The sequence below is a fragment of the Muntiacus reevesi genome, chromosome 1 (genome assembly GCF_963930625.1).
Source record: "Muntiacus reevesi chromosome 1, mMunRee1.1, whole genome shotgun sequence".
NCBI lineage: Eukaryota > Metazoa > Chordata > Mammalia > Artiodactyla > Cervidae > Muntiacus > Muntiacus reevesi.
The window spans coordinates 21,818,809-21,840,282 of NC_089249.1; the positions used below are offsets into that span (position 1 = coordinate 21,818,809).

At 46.3% G+C, this 21,474-nt stretch overlaps 1 protein-coding gene across 3 annotated transcripts in view; it reads left to right on the forward strand.

Moving 5' to 3' along the window:
- USP18 (ubiquitin specific peptidase 18) overlaps positions 1-20,686 on the forward strand; it is a 30,772-nt gene extending 10,086 nt beyond the window's left edge. For all 3 annotated transcript variants that reach the window (XM_065939343.1, XM_065939352.1, XM_065939361.1), the window contains exons 2-11: positions 439-546; positions 1,641-1,737; positions 2,741-2,886; positions 10,355-10,434; positions 10,712-10,858; positions 11,306-11,401; positions 11,824-11,991; positions 17,493-17,624; positions 18,102-18,151; positions 19,732-20,686. In XM_065939343.1, coding sequence (XP_065795415.1) covers positions 543-546; positions 1,641-1,737; positions 2,741-2,886; positions 10,355-10,434; positions 10,712-10,858; positions 11,306-11,401; positions 11,824-11,991; positions 17,493-17,624; positions 18,102-18,151; positions 19,732-19,777 — 966 coding nt within the window. In that variant the 5' untranslated portion in view covers positions 439-542 and the 3' untranslated portion in view covers positions 19,778-20,686. The remainder of the gene's footprint in view (positions 1-438; positions 547-1,640; positions 1,738-2,740; positions 2,887-10,354; positions 10,435-10,711; positions 10,859-11,305; positions 11,402-11,823; positions 11,992-17,492; positions 17,625-18,101; positions 18,152-19,731) is intronic.
- Positions 20,687-21,474: the final 788 nt, after the last annotated feature.

Below are 21,474 nucleotides of genomic sequence, written 5' to 3' on the forward strand. Positions count from 1 at the left end.
GGGTACAATGAGCCCGGTATTGGGATGGTTCTGTGCACGGCACCCGTGGGGTGTCAACAGCACCCTGGTTTCCCCGCCGAGGAGCCAGGACAGGCTTCCTTGGCCCCAGCGTGAGGACAGCCTTCAGGCAGTGGCGCTGATGGCCCCCAGGGATTGTTTGGGCCTGGGAGTGAGCAGCAGGGAGACTCAGGTGTGTGGCCTGGACCCTTGGTGAATGTGGAGCCGTTTGCCTGAATAGAGAGCCCGGAGGTAGGGGGAGAGGTTGTGGCCGTGGGTCCTGATGAGGAGACAGTGGGGAAGAGGGACCACGGGGACGGTGCTCGCTGAGTCGTCATTTCTCGCCCTAGAGCTTTGTGGCTGGTCTCCCCAGACACTGACCCTCTAAGACTGGCCCTTGGAAGTCAAAACTGGTCACACAGATGTTCCTCCTCTTCACAGAGGGCCCCCCAAGGCCAGCTCATGAAAGCTCTTCTGGGAAGTGAGGTCGAGCTGTCCTGAAGACGCCTGCAGCTGCCATTGCCCCGACCTTGGAGCGACCGCTGATGGGTACGTGCCGGGACCCCCGCCAGTCCTGGTTGTGTCTGCGTTTCTCGGCAGAACCCGTTGAGAAGGACAAGGCAGAGGAAACCCAAGCCCTCCAGCCGAGGCCCTGCTTCTGCTCTTTTGTCTGCTTAGAAACGCTTTGCTTGTCCACTGGACCCTGAAGCCGTGGAGTCATGCGGTCCATGAGGCCTGCTCTCTTGTCCTTCCACTTCTGCAGCTGTGAAGTGGGGACTGTTGAGCTCTGAGCACATAGGCTTGTTGGGAAAAATGGGGACTGCTTTAATCCCACGCACCAGGGGCTTCTGCTGAGTGGGGAGCAGACATCTGTGGCCCTGCTGGCCCAGATTCCTGGTTCTTGTTGCCCTAGCATGTACGCCAGAGCCCTTTCCCCAGGAACTCTTGAGAAACTGGACTCCCTTCCTCTTAAATGACACACTGTAGGGTCTGCTGAGCACAGGGTGGGTGGGAAAGGGGAGGTTGGTGGTTAGTGGGTCAGAGAAAGGATCTCTTGGTTTTCCCACATCCGTCTAAGTTCCCTGTAGCTTGTAGCCTCTTGAGGTGAGTTTGGATGAGGTGGGTCCCCCAAGCTTTCTCTTGATTTCCTCCCATTGTGTGGTAGGGCCTGGGTAGGGCGTTTGCACCAGGGTCTGGAGTAGATTGTCTGGGAGGGTGCTCTCGCCCCTGACCCTGTGGATGCCCACCCTGGCCCAGCTCTGGGGGGCTGCCGGGCGGGGCTCTGAGCTCCCCCAGGTGCTGTCTGTAGTTTTCTCTTCCTCTGCCTTTACTGCCGCGCTGTTACCAGTTTTTTTTTTTTTTTTTTAATTTTATTTTTTTTTTACTGTTATCAGTTTGACAGCGAGGGCTGCCTCGCGTTGTGGCGTGTCTTTTTCCTGGACAGTGGAGACTTCGGCTGCTGTCTCACTTTTCAGAGGCTGGTGTTTTTCGTTTCCAATTTGTTTGCAAGCTCCTTAGTGAATTCTTTGTGCCCCTGAGAGTCCTTCGTAGGATTTCACGTCCTCATGAGGGCCGAGAAGAATGTTTGGTGTTTGTTGAGTTCCATGGAGGGCCTTTCTCTCAGTATCTTCTGCTCCTTGCAGGCCCAGTCGGTTTACACAACATTGGACAGACATGCTGTCTTAACTCCCTGATCCAGGTGCTGGTTAGAAACGTGGGATTTGCCAAGATACTGAAGAGGTAAGACCATCGTTAAGGCAGATAAATGTGTGTATTGTTTTTTGATGTCATTTATTCAGTTATTCACAGTTATTCGCACTTTGAGAAGTCTTCTTTCAAAAGCTGCCAGAGAAGAGATCTTGTTTTGTACAATCTGGACTATACATTGTAATCATCTAGGAAGTTTAAAAAAATGTGAAATGCCGATCCCATCCCAGATATTTAGTTTCACTTGGGGTCTGGATGGGTGTCTAGGGTGGGGCCCAAGGTTTGGCACTTTCCAGAAAACTCCCCAGATGATTCTAAAATGCAGCCAGACTGAGAACCACTGATGTGGTTAAAAGGAAGTTGAGATAGTATCAGCGGGTGGGTCCATGAGTCTATTGATTTTTCTCAAATAGCACACACAGTACACACAGTGTGAAAACCCTTCTTCTCAGTGGGTTCTGCCAAGAAATGTTGAGGCTCAGCCAGCAGTGACTATTGTGGAACACCATGCCAATGTGTGCATGTTCACATAATATACCCTATTACTCATTCTTTTCTGCCTTGATCTTCCTCCTTTTCCTGTTTCATGGGCACAGGAGGTTGCCTGTAATTAAACAAATCATTGCCAGAATACACTGACGTTCCTTCCTGTGTCCTTCCCAGGACTAGACCTTACTTGCTGTTTCCCTTTGAAGGACTTCAGGCTGGGCGTGTGCTGTGGACCCAGGACCTACTGCTCTTGCCCTTCATCTTGCTGTGATTCTCACGCAGGGTGGGGAGAGGGTGCCCCATCTCGAGAGGACGCTCTATAGGTGATTTGCTTACATGGCTGCCCTCAGCCTTGTCTGTACATCTTAGTCATCTGGGAAATAAAAATTTTGATAACTGGGCCCCACCCCCAGAAATCCTGATGTGGTCCATCTGCAGAGTGGCCCGGACATGGAGATTTTTGAAAGTTCTCCCAGGTGACTCTAGTGTGGCCCTGGCGCTGAGAACAGTGGGGACAGGGAGGTTCGTGGCTCTTCTCACCCGGCAGGATAACGGTGCCAGGTGGAGCTGAGGAGCAGAGGAGGAGTGTCCCCTTCCAGCTGCTGTTGCTGCTGGAGAAGATGCAGGACAGCCGGCAGAAGGCGGTGCAGCCCAAGGAGCTGGCCTACTGTCTGCAGAAGTACAACATTCCATGTAAGACGGTCCTCCTGCCCTGGCTCCTGGCCTGGTGCTCTGAGGGGAAGGGGAGCTCTCGGAGGGGTGAGGGGGAGGGAGCAGAAGAGAGGAGAGTGGAGGAAAGGAGAGGCCGGATGGCCCTTGAGTGCGCAAGAAGGAAACCCTCCTTGTGTTGGATGCCCATGTGTGGATCTGAAATACCTTAGACGCCCTCATCTTGCAGGACGGCATTCCTTTTATTGTTCATGAGTGAGTTACTTTCTCCTACTCACTCTTTTCCTGCCTCTCAATGGAGTAAGTCAGCCTAAGAGTATCCTCAAAGCTGGTTCAGCTGCAGGTAAAGCATCCTAAAGAAACAGAGTAAAGGATTCGTAAGGAGAAACCATCTTCTACGAAAGGAAACTCTTAAATAGCTTAGTTTTTTTTTTTTAAAAACAGACTCAAATGAAATATACATCACATACTATAAATTCAGTCATTTAAAAGTATACAATTCAGATGTTTTCAGGATTTCACAGAGCTGTGGAATTATCATCACAAGTCTAAATTTAGCAAATTTTTATCATCCCCCCAAAGAAATCCTCTACTCATTAATAATTCCTCACCATTCTCCTTTGTTTTCTTCTAGGTTTCATACATCTAGCTCTTAGATCTAGACCCGTGTTCCATTTAGAGTTAAATTTTGTGCATGGTGTGAGGTAGGGGTCCAGCCTCTTTCTTTTGCATGTGGTATCCAGTTGTTTCAACACCAGTTGTTGAAGGTGCTCCTCTCTTCTTGCTGAGTTGGTCCAGTCTCTTGCCTTATCCCAGTGAGTGTCCTCTCACTTCAACCTGGCAAACGCCTCTCAGCCATCCTTGTGAGGCAGGCCTGGTGGTGGTGATCTCTCAGCGTTTCTGTGTCTAGGAAAGCCTGTGTCTCTCCTTCATTTCTGAAGGACGGCGTTCCTGCATAAAGTTCTGTTCATCAGCAGTTTCTCCTTCCATCCCTTTGTGTATACCTTCCTACTTTCTCATGGTCTGTAAGGTTTGGGCTGAAAATGTACTGATACTGTTATGAAGCGGGTTCCCTTGTGGGCCATAGGCTTCTTTTTTCATATGACTTTTAAGATCTCTTTGATTTTAAAAAAAATTATTTTTGGTTGCTCTGGGTCTTAGTTGCTTTGCATGGGCCGTCTCCCCAGTCTGGGGGAGTGGGGGCTACTTTTCCTTGCAACGCTTGGGCTTATTGTGGTGGCTTCTCTTGCAGAACCCTGGCTCTAGGGCACGTGGGCTCAGTGGTTGCAGCTCCCTGACTATTGCACAAGCTCAGTGTTGTACCCCATGGTCTTAGTTGCTCTGTGACTTGTGGGGTCTTCCCAGACCAGCGATTGAACCCGAGTCCTATCCACTTCACCACCAGGAATTCCTGTCTTTGACTTTTGACAGTATTATGATGTGTCTTAGAGAACGGCTAGTTGAGAGGAATATGTTTGGGCATCAACAAAGTTCATGAACTTCAATGTCTGAATGTCTCCCCAAATTTGGGACATCCTAGCCACTGTTTCTTGAGGTAAGTTTTCTACCCTTTCCCTTTTCTTCTTCTGGGACTCCATCAAAGTGTAGGTTTTTTCCATGTCTTGTAAGTTAGGTTGTTGATTTGAAATCTTTCTTGTTTTTTTAACGTAAGCATTTGTAGTCTGAATTTTTCCTCTAGCTTTGCTTTCACTGCATCCCATGAATTTTGGTATGTTATGTTTTTATTTTCATTTGTCTCTCAATATTCTCATTTTTTTTTCTGTTATGCAACAAAGTGATTCGATATTTCTATACATTTCAAAATGAACACCATAGGTCTAATTACCATGGGTTACCATGCAAAGATATTACGTAACTGTTAACTCTGTTCCCCACACTGCACATTTAGTACCTGTGCTTCACTTATTTTGCAACTGGAAGTTTGTGCCTCTTAATCTCACTCACATATTTCTTTCCTCTTTCCACTTCACAATGGAGACTGCTCAGGTTCCCTTTTTGTTGTTATTCAGTCGCCCAGTCGTATCTGATTCTTTTGAGACCCCATGGAGTGCAGCACACCAGGCTTCCCTGTCCTTCAGTATCTCCCAGACTTTGCTCAAACCCATGTCCATTGTTTTGATGATGGCATCCAACCATCTCATCCTCTGTGGCCCCCTTCTCCTCCTGCTCTCAATCTTTCTCAGCATCAGGGTCTTTTCCAATGAGTCAGCTCTTTGCATCAGGTGACCAAGTTATTGGAGCTTCAGCTTCAGCATCAGCCCTTCTGGTTAGGTTGTTTGTTTTCTTAGTGTTGAGTTTGAAGATTTTTTGGTATATTTTGTATGTTTTTAAAATATCTCTTTTGTGAATATTTTCTATCAATCTGTAGTTTGTTTTCTCATGCTCCTGACAGAGCAGAAGTTTTTAATTTTAATGAAGTCCAGCTTATCAGTTCTTTCTTTTATTGATTATACCTTGCTGTCATATCTAAAAAAATAATCACCAAACCCAAGGTCGTGTGGACTTAGTCTTATATTATCTTTAGGAGTTTTATTTACAGTTTTGCATCTTACATTTAGGTCTGTTATCTATTTTGTTCATTTTTTTCTTTTTTAGGATATAAGGTCTGTGTTCAGATTGGTTTTTTCATGTGGGATGTTCAGGTATTTTAGCAACATTTGGTGAAAACACTGGTCTCCATCGTGAAAGAGCAGTTGACAGTTGTTTCAGTCAGTTCAGTCGCTCAGTCACATCTGACTCTTTGCGACCCCATGGGCTGCAGCATGCCAGGCTTCCCTGTCCATCACCAACCCTTGGAGCGTGCTTAAACTCATGTCCATGAGTCAGTGATGCCATCCAACCATCTCATCCTCTGTCTTCCCCTTTTCCTCCTCTCTTCAGTCTTTCCCAAGATCTTTCAATCTTTTGACATTGTTTATTTTGATGTATTTTTGGACTCTCTATTCTGTCCCATTGATCTGTTTTTCTATTCTTTGGTAATACCACTTTGTCTTGATAGCTGAGGCTCTGTAGTTTGATATTAGTCTTCTGATTTTATTTGATTTTTTCCTTCAGTACTGTGTTGGCTATTCTGAGTCTTCTGCCTCTCCAGATAAACTTTGGAATAAGTTTATCAATATTCATGAAATAACTTTCTGGCATCTTGATGGGAGTTGCATTGAGTCTAGAGATCAGGTCAAGAGAAAGAACTGGCATGTTGATAATTTTTAGTCTTTGTATCCATGAACATGGAATATCTCTCCATTAGGTAGGTCTTTTGATTTTATTGATCAGTGTTTGTAGCTTTTTTCCTATCGATCTTGTACATATTTGGTGAGATTTATATCTAAGTATTTCATTTCATGTGCTCTAATATAAATTGTGTTTTAAATTTAAAATCTCACTTGTTCATTGCTGATAAATAAGAAAGTGATTGACTGTATATTTGCCTTGTAGCCTTCAGTCTAACCATAATTACTTATTAATTCCAGGAGTTTTTGGTTATTTTGCATTTTTTATGTGAACGATCATGTCATCTGCAAAGAAGGACATTCTTAAATCTTCTTTTCCAGTCAGTATACCCTTTATTTCCTTTTCTTATTATTTTTTTATTTTATTTTATTTTAAATTTTATTTATTTTATTATTATATTTTCTTATTATTATTTCCTTTTCTATTATTTCTAATTAGCTAGGGCTTCCAATACAACGTTGAAAAGGAGTGGTGAGAGGGAACTTCCTTGTTTATTTTCCTGATCTTGGAAGAAACACTGCTAGTTTCTCACAATTAAATGTGATGTTAGCTGTAGGTTTTTTGAAGATGTTCCTTATCAATCTTAGGAAGGTTCTGTCAGTTCTTAGTTGGTTGAGAGTTTTTATCATGAATGGGTTTTGGATTTTGGCAGATGATTTTCTGTATCTCTTAATGTACTCATGTGAATATTGTTTAGAGCCTGTTGATGTCATAGGTTCCTTAATTGATTTCCAATTGAACTAGTCTTGCATGCCTGGGATAAGTCTTGGTTGTGATGTATAATTCTTTTTACATTTTTTGGATATTCTATTTGCTAATATTTTCTTATGGATTTTGAATCTGTGTTCATGTGAGTTATTGATCTGTAGTTTTCTTTTATTGGAATGTTTTTGTCTGGCTTGGTATTAGGGTGAAGGTGATCTCATAGAATGAGTTGGGAAGTATTCCCTCTGCTTCTATGTTATGAGGAGATTTGGGGGAATTGGAAGAATTCCTCCCATAAATGTTTGGTTGAATTCATCAGTGAACCTAGTGGATGCTCTGTTCATTTTTCCTCATTCATTTTTCCTTTCGTTCCCCAGGCTGTATAACCTCAGTTGACCTGTTTTCAGGTTTGATGATTCCTTTGCCAACTCAGATCTGCTCTTGACTACTGGTGAGCACGTCTGTCCTTGTACTCTTCCAGTCAGGAATTTCAATTTGGTCTTTTACATATTTTTTCTCTCTATTGATACTTTTTGTTTGGTGAGACATTGTTTTCATTCTTGAGTTATTTGGAGTTTTTGGATGCTTTGGTTCTTTGAGCATATAGTAATAACTAATCTGAAGTCTTTGTCTAGTACGATAACATCTGGGGCATCTCAGTGAGTTTCTGGTTATTGCTTTTCTTCCTGTGTGTGCACCATATCTTTCTTTTTCCTTGTGTGTCTTGTAATTTTTTGTTAGAAACTCGACATTTTAGATAATGTGACAACACTGAACATCAGAAAAACCCCCACAGTGGAGTCTGTTCTTGCCATTGTTTTTACTGTGGCTGTTCGTTTAGTGACTTTCCAAGACTAATTCTGTAACGTTTATATTCCCTGTAGTATGCGGCCATGAGAGTTTTTGTGTGGTTAGCTAAGTGTCAGGTAGTGATTGACTAGAAATTTCTGTAAATGCTTTGCACTAACAAATCTTCTAGTCTTTACCAAGGGACCCTGTGTGTTGACTGGGTGCATCTTCAAAGCCCAGGCAGTTTATGATGCTTTGAGCCTTCATTTCATGCTTGCACAGAACCTTAAAATCAGTTAGATGGAAGAGACTGGGGTCCTTTCAGGTCCTGGGCGTGATAATGACTTTCCAGATCACCAGGAATATGTCAGAGCCTTTGAAAGTGTGAGGGTTTCCCTGGTGGCTCAGACGGTAAAGCGTCTGTCTCAGTGTAGGAAACCTGGGTTCGATCCCTGGGTTGGAAAGATCCCCTGGAGAAGGAAACGGCAGTCCACTCCAGTACTCTTGCCTGGAAAATCCCATGGACGGAGGAGCCTGGTAGGCTACAGTCCACAGGGTTGCAAAGAGCCGGACACAACCGAGTGACTTCACTTTCACTTTGAAAGTGTGCAGTGAACATGTTATTCCCTTCAAGATCTTTCCTTTGAGTTTCTGGCCAGGCTTTTCTTGCCTCAGCTGGCATAGTTGCCTTAGGTAACTGCATTGTTTATTGTCGCTGAGCATTTTCCACAGATGCCCTAGGAATAATACAGGCTTTCAGCTCTGAGTCAGGTTAAATAACAGCAACCTCCTTTAAATGGTCTTTTCCCTGGAGCTGCTGCAAACAGGTCAGATCCTGGGAATGCTCCTGGCCAGGGCTTTCCTAGGTGCCCAGTCCAGCCCCAGCCTGTCGCCTTGTGGCAACTGCAAGGGTTCTGGTTTTCAAGGCTTCTGCAGAGCAGTGAAGAGGACATGGGAACCAGCCAAATTGAGGAAGCCGCAATCCCTGCTCTGCAGTTTTTCCTGAATCCCTAAGATTTTTGTAAACTCTTGATTTTGTTGCTTTTGTGGAGGAGTGGGTTTAGAGAGACCCTCTCTCTGCTGCCCCAGGTATAGCTCATGTTTCTCTAGTTTTCCTAACAGTTTGTACACCTGGGGAAGTCTTCTCTAAATTGTGAGTCCGTAGATGTGAGTACATGGATACTCACCTTCTGCTAGAATGTAGGTTTCCTGGGGACAGGAACTTTCCCTGGCTTGTGCAGTACCTGCATGTAGCAGGAGTGAAGGAAATTATAGATTGGGCAGGGCCCCTGTATTTCTCAGCTGAATTGAGACTCCTGATTCTGGAATGCACAGATGAGGCAGGATGTCTCTACCTGGCAAAGTGACTTGACCCTCTTCATGTCCTGTGTTGGCTCTGGGGCAGGCAGCCTGCTGAAAGTAATTCCCTGGAGACAACATCAGTTCAGCCTGTTCAGTTCAGTTCAATTCAGTCGCTCAGTCGTGTCCGACTCTTTGCGACCCCATGAATCGCAGCATGCCAGGCCTCCCTGTCCATCACAAACTCCCGGAATTTAATCACACTCATGCCCATCGAGTTGGTGATGCCATCCAGCCATCTCATCCTCTGTCAGCCACTTCTCCTCCTGCCCCCAATCCCTCCCAGCATCAGGATCTTTTCCAATGAGTCAATTCTTCGCATGAGGTGGTCAAAGTATTGGAGTTTCTGCTTCAGCATCAGTCCTTCCAGTGAACACCCAGAACTTATCTTCTTCAGGATGGATTGGTTGGATCTCCTTGCTGTCCAAGGGACTCTCAAGAGTCTTCTCCAACATCACAGTTCAAAAGCATCAATTTTTCAGCGCTCAGCTTTCTTCACAGTCCAACTCTCACATCCATACATGACCACTGGAAAAACCATAGCCTTGACCAGACAGACCTTTGTTGGCAAAGTAATGTCTCTGCTTTTTAATATGCTATCTAGGTTGGTCATAACTTTCCTTCCAAGGAGTAAGCGTCTTTTAATTTCATGGCTGCAGTCACCATCTGCAGTGATTTTGGAGCCCAAAAAAATAAAGTATGACACTGTTTCCGCTGTCTCCCCATCTATTTCCCATGAGGTGATGGGACCAGATGCCATGATCTTAGTTTTCTGAATATTGAGCTTTAAGCCAACTTTTTCACTCTCCTCTTTCACTTTCATCAAGAGGCTTTTTAGTTCCTCTTCACTTTCTGCCATAAGGGTGGTGTCATCTGCATATCTGAGGTTATGGATATTTCTCCTGGCAATCTTAATTCCAGCTTGTGCTTCTTCCAGCCCAGCGTTTCTCATGATGTACTCAACCTGTAACTAGCCTCTTAATCCCTGTTTTTGGATTATCAGCTTGGAATTTGAATTGATTAACCATTCAGCTGGGCTTTCTGGGTGACTCAGATGGTAAAGAATCTGCCTGGAACACAGGAGACCCCGGGTTCGATCCCTGGGTGGAAGATCTAATTAGTGATTCTCACCGATTATGTGCTGGTTATTGAGTTGGTAAGGGAATTAGGCTGACAGAGTCTTTGCTTCCATGGAGCTGACAATTGAGAGGAGAGACAGGCCAAAACAAAATAAAACCCCCAAATATTGAGTACAAATTGTGATAAGTATCACAAAGGAGATGGTGTTGAGTTAGCAGGTATGAATACTTAGTCCGGCAGCTGGGGCAGGAGGGCATGACCGGCGTCCTGGGCCCTCACCCTGGGAGTTGCTTTTCTCTTTGGCCAGTGTTTGTCCAGCACGACGCTGCCCAGCTCTACCTCACAGTCTGGAACCTGATCAAGGACCAGATCACAGACGTGGACTTGGTAAGTCCTAGAATGGAGAGCTCAGAAAGGGAGGGTGCTGTGTAGAAAGGGTGCTGCCGTGTAGAAAGGACTGAAAGAGGAAACGTGTAGAATGCTCACCACAGTTGTGCAATGTGGCCACTGTGACTTCTCTGCACCTTAATGAGCAGGGGCGGGAGCAGCCGCTGTTTCCGGAGCTGTGTGGCGGCTCCAGCTCTGGACGTGGCCGACCTGCTCACTCGGGCTCTCTTTGCCCCTCTTCCTCCTGCCCACACCCCCCCACCGCCCCACCTTGCAGGTCGCGAGGCTGCAAGCCCTCTACACCATCCGCGTGAAGGAGTCCTTGGCCTGTCTTGAATGTGCCTCGGAGGTGGGCAGAAACAGCAGCATGCTGGCCCTCCCTCTGTCTGTCTTTGACATGGACTCGAAGCCCCTGAAAACGCTGGTGAGGTTCCTCCTGGGGAGTTTGCTATTCCCTGCAGCCCAATGTTGCCGGCTCTCCCTTGTTTCTGTAATGCACCCTTGGCTTTTATTTATTATTTTTTTTCAAGCCTCTTTTTTTTTTTTATTTTTCAGTGGGTTTTGTCATACATTGATATGAATCAGCCATAGAGTTACACGTATTCCCCATCCCGGTCCCCCATCCCACTCCCCCCTTGGCTTTTAAAAACTAATTTCCATTTCCTAAGCATGAGTCTGGCTAAGTTCTTTGATTTGCAGGAAAAATAAGTCTCTCCTCCCACTCCCCTTGTCCTTCCTGAGATTCTCTCTGAGATCCTGGCATGTGCACCTTGCGGGCTGATGTTAGAGGGGCCTGGGGAGAACCCTCATCTGTGGGGAGAGGGGTGACCCCAGGTGGAGTAACCCTGGCTTTCTCTGCTCTCTGGGGCAGGAGGACGCTCTCCACTGTTTCTTCCAGCCCCAGGAGCTGTCCAGCGCTGACAAGTGCTTCTGTGGGAGCTGTGGCAGGAAGACTCGCTGGAAGCAGGTACTCGCTGCTGATCAGAGGTTTCCCTGGACCATGGGGCAGTGGGGGCGGGGTGTTGGGGAGAGGGCACGCTGAGGGAGGGAATCCGCCAGGCTGGGTACAGGATCCTGGGGCTTCTGATGCCTGGAGCTGTGGATATGCTCCTGGGGCCCCATCACTGTGGGGGTGGGAGGGCACAAGAGCCACACTCAGGCCCACCCTTGCCTGGGCTCGGGAGCAGACTCCGCAGTCCCCTCCAAACTCCTGTGGAGCCCTGGGCTGCTCAAGCCTTCTGTGGGAGACCCAGCAGATTCAGAGGAGGGGTGCTGTTCCACTCCCTTCTTTTTGGGAAGGAAGAACATCCCGTTGGCCCTGGTGCTTTTTGGAATTGACCTGTTTCAAGTGCATGGGACTCATCTCCATGGTGACTGTGTTTTTTCCAGGTCTTGACGCTGACCCACCTGCCCCAAACACTGACCATCCACCTCATGCGATTCTCCATCAGAAACCTGCGGGCAGAAAAAATCTGCCACTCATTGTATTTCCCCCAGAATCTGGATCTAACCAAGCTCCTTGAGACAGAGGGAGAGCCCTACAGTGCTGAGGAGCAGGTGAGGGCCCTCGTGCTCCTTACACACACACACACACACACACACACACACACATGCACCCTGGCCTCATCAGAGCCCATGTCTTTTGTCTGTCTCCCTCCCCTGAGCTGCCCAGTGTCACACACATCAGAGATGTGTTTTGGGTTTGGGGCGTCATCCTCTCCCGAGCTCGGGAGGCACAGGGAGGAACACTCACCAACGCTTAGTGTGATTCGTGGAAACACACTCACACATTCAAGAAACACTGATCTTTCAAATAAGGAGTTTAGAGTCTTCTCGAATAGCAGCCATGGGGCTGTTAGCTTCACATTCCCACCAATGTTGTGTCGGCAGCTGCATTTCTGTTAAGACTCAGAAGACTTTATTTCTAATGACTGGATTTGTGCTCAGCTACCTCGCAGCACTGATGGAAGGAACGATACGTCAGAACCTTCCTTTTACATAGGATGTGCCTCAGGTGACCCGCGTCCTGGGTCCTGAGCAGTACCAGCCTCATTTCCTTCTCCCGCCAGATTACACTCGCCTAGGGGATAAGAAAGCAGCCAGTACTTGGGGCCAATTTGATTTAGAGTAAAGTTGGATCCAGTTGTCTTGAGCTAGTAAGTTGTCGGGAGATTCTGAGAAAAGTGACATAAAAGTCTTTTCTCCATAGGTTTAAAATCCTACATTTATTGCCATATATACATAGGTCCATTTTTGGACTGTCTGTTTTGTTCCACTGGGATGTTTACTAATCATGTTCTAGAACTATGTGTTGTTGTTTTTTTTTTGAAAATTGAGGCCTGACCATGTGTTTGAGTGGCTCCTATTATAACAGGGTTTCCTTCCCTGTTTGGGGCATAGCATTCTGTTCTTTCCTTCTAGTTTCCTTATTTCCACTTGCACAGCCTACCTAATGAAGTATCTTAAAATTCTTTTATTTTGAAAAGACGTGTGAGGAATTATATAATGTCTCCCTATCTACCAACAGCCTAAACAGTTGTGCAGACTCACAACCAGTCTTTCTTTACTGGCACCCCATCCTCTTCCTTCTCCAAACCTCTACTGGGTTATTTTGAAGCAAATCTCAGATGCCGTGTATATCATTTGCAAGTATTTCATTATGTCTCTGTAGGGCTTCCTTGGTGACTCAGACGGTAGAGTCCACCTTCAATGCTGGAGACCTGAGTTCAATCCCTGTGTCAGGAAGATCCCCTGGAGGAGGGCATGGCCACCCACTCCAGTGTTCTTGCCTGGAGAATCCCCATGGACAGAGGAGCCTGGCAGGCTACAGTCCATGAGGTCTCTAAGAGTCGGACATGACTGAGTGCCTAGGCACACAGCACATGTCTCTCTAAAGAAGAAGCACAGTTTTTCCAAACATGACCAATTCCATCTCATGATTATGTAATATCCTCTAATATCCAGTCAGTATGTGGATCTCCTTGACTGTCCTGTAAGCTGTTTGCTGTGTTTGAATCTAGATCCACATAAAGTCTGCACTTGCATTTGCTTCAGTTTGTTCCCTCCCTCCCTTGGCCTTTCTTTCTTCTGTAGGTTCCATTTCTTTGTTGTTCTCCCTCCTTTTCTTTTCCTTGAGATGAATTTATCTGAAGGGTCTTGAGTACACCCAGAATTGGCTAGTGGTCTTGTTTGGCGCATTACTCTCTCCTTGTGTTTCCTGTAAACTGATAGTTTCATCCAGCGTTTGCCGCAGTGTAATTTAACAACCCAGCGTAATGTCGTCATGCAAGAACAGAAAATGATTTGAGCCCTCCCTTCTAGGGACCAAGCTTTGTTTTGTCGACTAAAAAATATAGTCACAACCTGAAAGTAGAGATTTGTTTTATTTGCTGGGAATGTTTAGTACTCGGGAGTCCCAGAGACAGTAGCTCTGAGAAAACTGCTCCAAGCAGGCAGGAGGGCAGTGAACCAGTCAAGTTGCTCAGTCGTGTCCAACTCTTTGCAACTCCATGGACTGTAGCTTACCAGGCTCCTCCAACCCTGGAATTTTCCAGGCAAGAGTACTGGAGTGGGTTGCCATTTCCTTCTCCAGGGGATCTTTGTGACCCAGGGATCGAACCCAGGTCTCCTGCATTGCAGGTAGACGCTTTACCATCTGAACCACCAAGGAGTCAGGCTATATACAAGTTTGCAATGGAGGGAGCAGGCAGCCTGAACATCAAAGGTCATGTATTAAGTTAGGGAGTTTAGCATTCTTTGTATGGGAAGATGCAAGCCTCTGGGCTTGAATTCACTCCTTTCATGGGTACCTCAGCTACCTGAGCACCTCAGCCAATCCTGTTTCCTTGTTTACCTTGCGTCTTGCATCTCCCCCTACCCCCACCAGCAGTCACTGTGGGGGGCGGCAGCATCCGCTGGACCTCAGTTTTGGGGAGCCCTCTTTCACATTTGGAGGCCAGGAATCGCTGATGGCTGTGACAATTCTTGTTTATTAATAGGCAGAAGAAATTTTCATTTCACAGTTTGTACCACCCTCATCCTGTCCCTTCATAATCCCATTTCAGAATATCAGGTAAGGGGGCATTATTTGACTGTATTGAGAAGAAAAATACAATTTTCCTGACTCTTGTGGAGATCTTGCTCAAAATGAAAACTCTCACCACTGTTCCCTTTTCACAGAGAATCGTCTCTTATCTAGCCTTTCTGAGACCAAAGGGAGCAGGGTTACTTACCCCAAACCTGGTGGCTATGCGGGTCATTCCCTTACCGTGATGCTCTCTTACTGATTCTGCTCTGCTTCAAATCTGTCTCCTCCAGGCCTCTCTCCTGGGGCTTCTTTCTCTGCTTTTGGATCCTTTCCTGCCCGTTTTTATTGGTATTTAGTTTTCATCGCATTCCTTTTTCTTCCCATTGTTCAAATGTCTTCTCATTAGTTCTTAAGGTTTCGATCATCAGATACTGAGGACTTCCCAGTCCCTATCCCCTACCCAGGTCTCTCTTGATCCCCAAACCAGGGTGTCCACCTCCTGCTGAGTTCTGAGACTTGCTGTCTTCATCCCCAGACACCTCTGTTCCATGTGTAACTTTATGGCACCATCATCTTCCTAATTTCCAAGCCGAGAATCTGGGGTTCATCCTTGTGGTGCCCCTACTTACTCCTCCCCACTGTATCCATCAGTTAGAGTGACTTACTGTTTTTCCTTGATTTGCACAATCTGTCCCCCACTTCCTCAGTACTGGAGTCAAAAGCTAGTGCTTTTTTTTTTTTTTTTTTACTCCCAGCCCCCTCCCAAAAGCTGGTGCTTTGGAGCCAGGCAGGCTTGGGTGGAGGTCCCACCTCTTGATGAGCTCTGAATCTGACGTGAGTTTCTCTACTCCCTGAGCTCAGATTCCATGTCTGCAAAATGGGATTGATGCTGACACCCCATGTACAGGTTTGCTGTGGATATTAAATGAAACAGTGCATATGAATCACATTTATCTCTAAACACAGAGTCCTATTTAGTCATTAGCTGTCATCAAAATCCATTTCAGAATGCATCATGTTAGATGAAGATATACCATGTTGTCTTATGAGCCTTGAATGTCTTGTTCTGAAGATGTATTACTGTTTTAAACAATGGACCTCCAGGGAAGTCCCCATAGCATCTTTTTAAAAAATTTTATCTATTTTGACTGTACTGGGTCTTTGTTGCTTTGTACTGGCTTTCTCTAGTTGTAGAGATCAGGGGCTACTCTTTATTGTGGTGCGTGGGCTTCTCACTGGGGTGACTTCTCTGGTTGTGAAGCACGGGCTCGAGGTGCGTGGGCTTCAGTAGTTACAGACCTGGGCTCAGTAGTTGTGGCTTGCGGGCTTAGGTGTGCAGTATGTGGAATCTTCCCAGACCAGGGATCAAACCTGTGTCCCTTACATCAGCAGGTGGATTCTTATCCACTGTGCCGCCAGGGAAGTCCCTGAAGATGTATTGTTAAGTGAACTGCAAAGTATTTCCTGCTTCTAATTCTTACACTTCTCATGAAAGATGTGAAGACAGTTTTCTCTCAGTGGCTAGACATATTTAGGCATTTGTTTGTATACAGCATAGGTGTGTGAGTATGTCTGTAGCTAATAAAATTGTCATCACGAGACTGCTAAAGGCACTGTAAAATCATAAAAAGCTGTAACTTTTAGCGCAGCAATAAATAATACAAATCTACAAGGAGATCCAACCAGTGCATCCTAAAGGAGATCAGTCCTGGTTGTTCATTGGAAGGACTGATGCTGAAGCTGAAACTCCAATACTTTGGCCACCTCATGCGAAGAGCTGACTCATTGGAAAAGACCCTGATGCTGGGAGGGATTGGGGGCAGGAGGAGAAGGGGATGACAGAGGATTAGATGGATGGCTGGATGGCATCACTGACTCGATGAACCTGAGTTTGAGTAAATATACATTTATACATATACATTTGTCTATCACCTATCGTGTAACAATTCAAGTATGCTATTAATATTATAGTGCATAAATTATATATTTATGCTCATTATTTTTCTTACAGCATATGAACCTTAGGTTTCTAAAGAAAAAAATGATAGACTCAGCATCTGGATATGACTCTTTAGTTGGTCAGGAGGAATAAGAAACATTTAATTCACAATGCAAAGTTATTTTTTTCTTTGAGGGCACTTTATGATGTAATATGTAAGAAGAATATTGTATCTGAAAGTGAAAGTCACTCAGTCGTGTCTGACTCTTTGTGACCCCAGCAAGAATACTAGAGTGGGTAGCTGTTCCCTTCTCCAGGAGATCTTCCTGACCCAGGAACCGGGGTCTCCTGCATTGCAGGTGGATTCTTTATCAGCTGAGCTCCCAGGAAATATTATATTTAAATCATGGAAAAATACAATATTAGTTCACTTTTGGGGGAAAAAAAGTAATGTATGTGAAGACTTAGCCAAAAGCTGAAAGTTAGCTAGTAATTATCATGTTAATAATGCTTGTTGTCATTTCCTGGCGCTTCTTGCAGGTGGTCAGTCTCTCACCATTTCTTCCTCTCTCAGCTGTGACTCTGCCTCACTTGGACTCTCAGGCCATTTTCACATCCCTTCTCTCTGGTGTTCTCAAACACAAATCTGATGACGCTGCTCTCCTGCGCAGAGCCTTCCGAGGCCACCACTGCTGGGATGTTTTGACTCCTGACTTGGCCTCAAGGGAACCTGATTTGGTTCCCTGCACCTCTGCCCCATCCCTCAACCCCATCCCCCTCCACCATCCCCCGGGGCGTGCTGCCGGGCCTCCACAGATCCTTCAGGGTCAGTTTAAGCACACTGTCTCTGGGGAGCTTTCCTCCACTGCTCATTCCTTCTTGTTTTGGGGGCAGAGACTGGTTCCCAGATTTGTCTGTAAGCCTGGTGTGAAACCTCACTTCACAGCTGTGCTGTAATTAGGTATGAGCATCTGTGGTCAGAGATGGTCTTCTGGGGCCCTGGGCGCACCAGTGCCTGGCAGAGAGGCTCTGAGAAGCAGAGGGCCGGAAGAGGAGGCATCATGGGGGTCCCTTTATCCTTGTGTCCTTCAGTGTGGAGGGTACTATGAGCTCTTTGCTGTGATCGCCCACGTGGGGAATGCTGACTACGGTCACTACTGTGCCTACATCCGGAGTTCTGCAGATGGAGAATGGTTCTACTTCAACGATTCCAATGTTTGTTGGGTGAGAAGCGTCCTCCCAAACTGCCCCTTGCCCTGGGTTCTCCATCTCTAATGGGTTCTGAGCCAGGCCTGGAAGGCCATTGAGACCCAGACACACTGAGGTCCTGTTTTCTCTCTGTGTTGGGGGGGGCCTTTGTGAAGTTTGAAGCCCTTTTCTGCATGGAGCCCCATCTGGTTTATAGTTCTGCTACAGTCTGCTGAGCTTAGCATCCCGGTTTCTGGAATTCTTGGCTCAGGGCCCTGAAACCTTGTGCTCTGGGCTAGCCTATGAAGGCAGGAAGCTCTAGAAAGAGTTACAAAATCTGGGCCCAGCATAACCAAGTGTAGACAATGCACTTGAGGGATTCGGTGTGCCGAGTGCCTATCACTGGGTGATCGAGCCTGGGAGTAGTCAGACTGGCCTGTCTGGGGGAGGGAGGGCAGCTGGCAGCATCATCACTCTCTGGCCACTTAACCTGGTTTGTCTCTGTCCTTGCAGGTGTCCTGGGAAGACGTCCAGTGTACCTATGGGAATCGCAGCTACCGCTGGTAAGGAGGGCTGGGTAGGGGGTCCCATGAGCTCACGCAGGGCATCTCTTGCTGTAGGAAAGGGCTGCCATTCACCTTTGGAGGCCCAGAGAATATGCTCAGCCTCGTCTTTTCAGCCCCATCCACTGCACTGCTCCTCTCCTGGTTTATTTTTTAAATTTTTTTCATAGGTAAAGGTTGGACATTACGTATGTGTTTTTGGATTAGTTAAAAAAATTTTTGGCAGTGCTGTGTCTTCGTCGCTTCCTCTAGTTGTGGCGGGCGGGGGCTACTGTTTGTTGCAGGTGCGCAAGCTCCTCACTGTGGTGGCTTCTTTCGTTGCAGAGGACAGGCTCCAGAGCTTGCGGGCTCAGCAGTTGTAGTGCACAGGCTTAGCTGCCCCATGGCACGTGGAACCTTCCCAGACCAGAGATGGAACCCGTGTCTGCTGCACTGGCAGGTGGAGGCTTAACCACTGCACTGCCAGGGAAGTCCTCCTCTTGCAGTTTAGACCCAGCAGTGCTGAAGTGTCTGAGGCTCGCAAATGTCACACCATCCCTGGCTTTGCACGTGCTGTCCCTTCCCCTAGTTTGGCCCTGGGGCAAACCCCCTTCATGCTTCCATGCTTCTGCTCATGCCCGCCTGCCCTGTAATGCCTTCCTGGCACCATCCAGGCAGCTTTGCAGGAGCCCCTCAGATGCTTTCCGTCATGTGCTCACCTCTTCACAGCCAGGACCACACTGCTCGCTTCACCTACATAACATTCTTTCACGTTAACCATGAACTCTTCGGAGGCAAGGATCACTCTTGCCCTCCTCTGTTGTCTGGTACGGAGGCTTGACTTTAGTCAATAGCAGTAAATATATTGTTGAAAATCAGTAACTAAACAGAGGGGAGGCTGGAGAGGAAAACGCTGGGCAGAGATAAAGCAGAGACTTTGCAGGTTTTTTCTGCAGAGCTTCTGGGCTGGAGGTGACATTACACACTGAGTGTGGTGTGGGATGTGGCCCCAGCCACACGAGTAGGTCTTCACTTGGAAACTGATAAATTGGGTGAAATTTTGCTTGAAATCCTGCCCACCCCCAACCTGCTACTTTTCCTCGTCTCCTTTTCTTCTAAGCATCTCCCTTAGATACACTCTTAGATACACACTTTGTCACCTTTTGGTTGTCAGTGGTCCCCCGTTATTTAGATCAGGGTTTGGCAGATTTTTTCTGTCAAAGGCCAGAGAGTGAATGTTTCAGTTTCTGGGATACACAGTCTGTGTCTTGGCTCCTCGGCTCTGCTTCTGCAACGCAAAAGCAGCCACCGGTGGTACGTGAGTGAGCATATGTGGCTTTGTTCCTGTTACATTTACTTAAGTTCATGGGCTCATAGTTTGTCAACCCCTGCTTGAGATGTTAGCTGATAGCTTAACAGTAGTTATTTACCTGGGTTCCCAGTTTTGTAGATAGATAGATGATAGAGCTGATAGATAGATGAAGAGCTGATCTAGTAACCCGGGAAGTTTTCTGACGGGAGTTCTATCATGAAGTAATAATGTGGTAATGAACTGTTAATGTTTTGTCTCAGTGATGCCCTTGCACTTTTTTTCTTTCTAGGGGGGAGACTGCCTATCTCCTGTTTTACATGAAGACTGAGTCCTAATGAATGTTCCCTAAACCTTCAGAGACCTACAGAGTATCATCTTCCTCTTCTGTTCCTGTCTCTGCAGACTCTTGTAAGAGATTCTGCAGTGAGGAGAGGCACCATTTTCAAACTGTTTACATTTTATTTATAGTTAGTGGTGATTATTAGAATATTTAGCAGTGACACTACACAGGTCTGGATCGGTCAGAACGGGTGCCACTGGTGGACTCATGGCTGGGTCAGGTCTGGATTGCTCCTGCTGCACTAGGCGGTGATCCTTTGGCTGGGAGCTGCAAGGTCCGAGTGCTCCCAGGGGAGGAGAGACCAGGCCAGTGCTGGTAGCAGGAGGCAGTTGAGTAACAAAGGGCTGTCGTCAGGAATTATTTCAATATTCTACTGCTAATGTGACTATACTGGTAGGTACTGACTGTATATCATTTCTGTTTATAATTTTAAAAACTTTCAGGGCTTCTCTAGTGGCTCAGTGGTAAAGAATCCACCTGCCAATGCAGGAGACATGGGTTTGATCCTTGATCTGGGAAGATCCCACATGCCGTGGAGCAGCTAAGCCTGTGCACCACGACTACTGATCCTATGCTCTAGAGCCCAGGAGCCACAAGGACAGAGCTCACATGCTTTAGAGCCTGTGCTCCGAAACGAGAGAAGTCACTGCAATGAGAAGCCTGTGCACCACAGCTAGATAATAATAACCCCTGCTTGCCACAACAAGAAAAAAGCTCTCGCAGCAACAAAGACCCGGCACAGCCAAAAATTAAAAAAAGAAATTTTAAAATGCGTATCAGTTACATGAAACTCAAGTGCTTTGTAATTGTTATTCATTTATTTGATAAATATGTGTTGATCACCTACTCTGTGAAATGGTATGCCAAACACAATAATAAATACAATTCTTTCTCTCAAAAAGAACTTTTTAATTGAATGAGGGTTGATTAAAATACATACGATACTGAGGGTTTATGCTACAGGAATTCGAAGGAAAATAAATGAAAATTCTTCTGCTCTGTGCTCACAGGAGAAGCCTGAAGGCTGGAAGGGGGTTGAGAGTGAGGACAGTCTGTTTACAAGGAGAAGCAGACCCAGTGGCATGGCTCAGGGTTCAAAGACCCTCCACACAATTTGGATGCAAGGGAGGTGGGGGCCCAGCACGTTGATCTTGATCCAGGCTCAGAAGTTTGGGTCTAACTTAATAAGTAATGAGGATTTTTTTTTTTTTTTCTTTTGGAAAGTGTTCAAAAGGAAAGGAGCAATTAGTGGTGTTTCAGTAAAATGGATTTGCTGGTGACATGGGTTAGAGACAGGATGGCAGCATGTATGGACAGGCGTGCACAGCCCCTGGAGCCATGTCAGAAGAAGAACATGAATCGTGGGGTGCCCAGGGAAACTCTGCACCAGCCTGGGAAGAAGTGTGTGGACACGCCCCACCTACAGATGAAGTTGACTCGGTCATTAACGACTTGTTCGAGATTTCAGTTTGTGAGTGGCAGAACCAAAACCTCCAACGTGAAATGAGGGTGATTTATTCTTTTTATTGGCAAGAATTTAGCCACAAGAGAGTAAATTCTCACCGTATATTAGCCAAACAATGTAGTCATGGACAGATCCTCTTCCTTAGTGCTAACCGTCGCTAAACAGGTGTGTGTATATTCTTACCTCTCCCGTCACAGACGATCATAAAGCGCTTGGCTGAAAGCCAC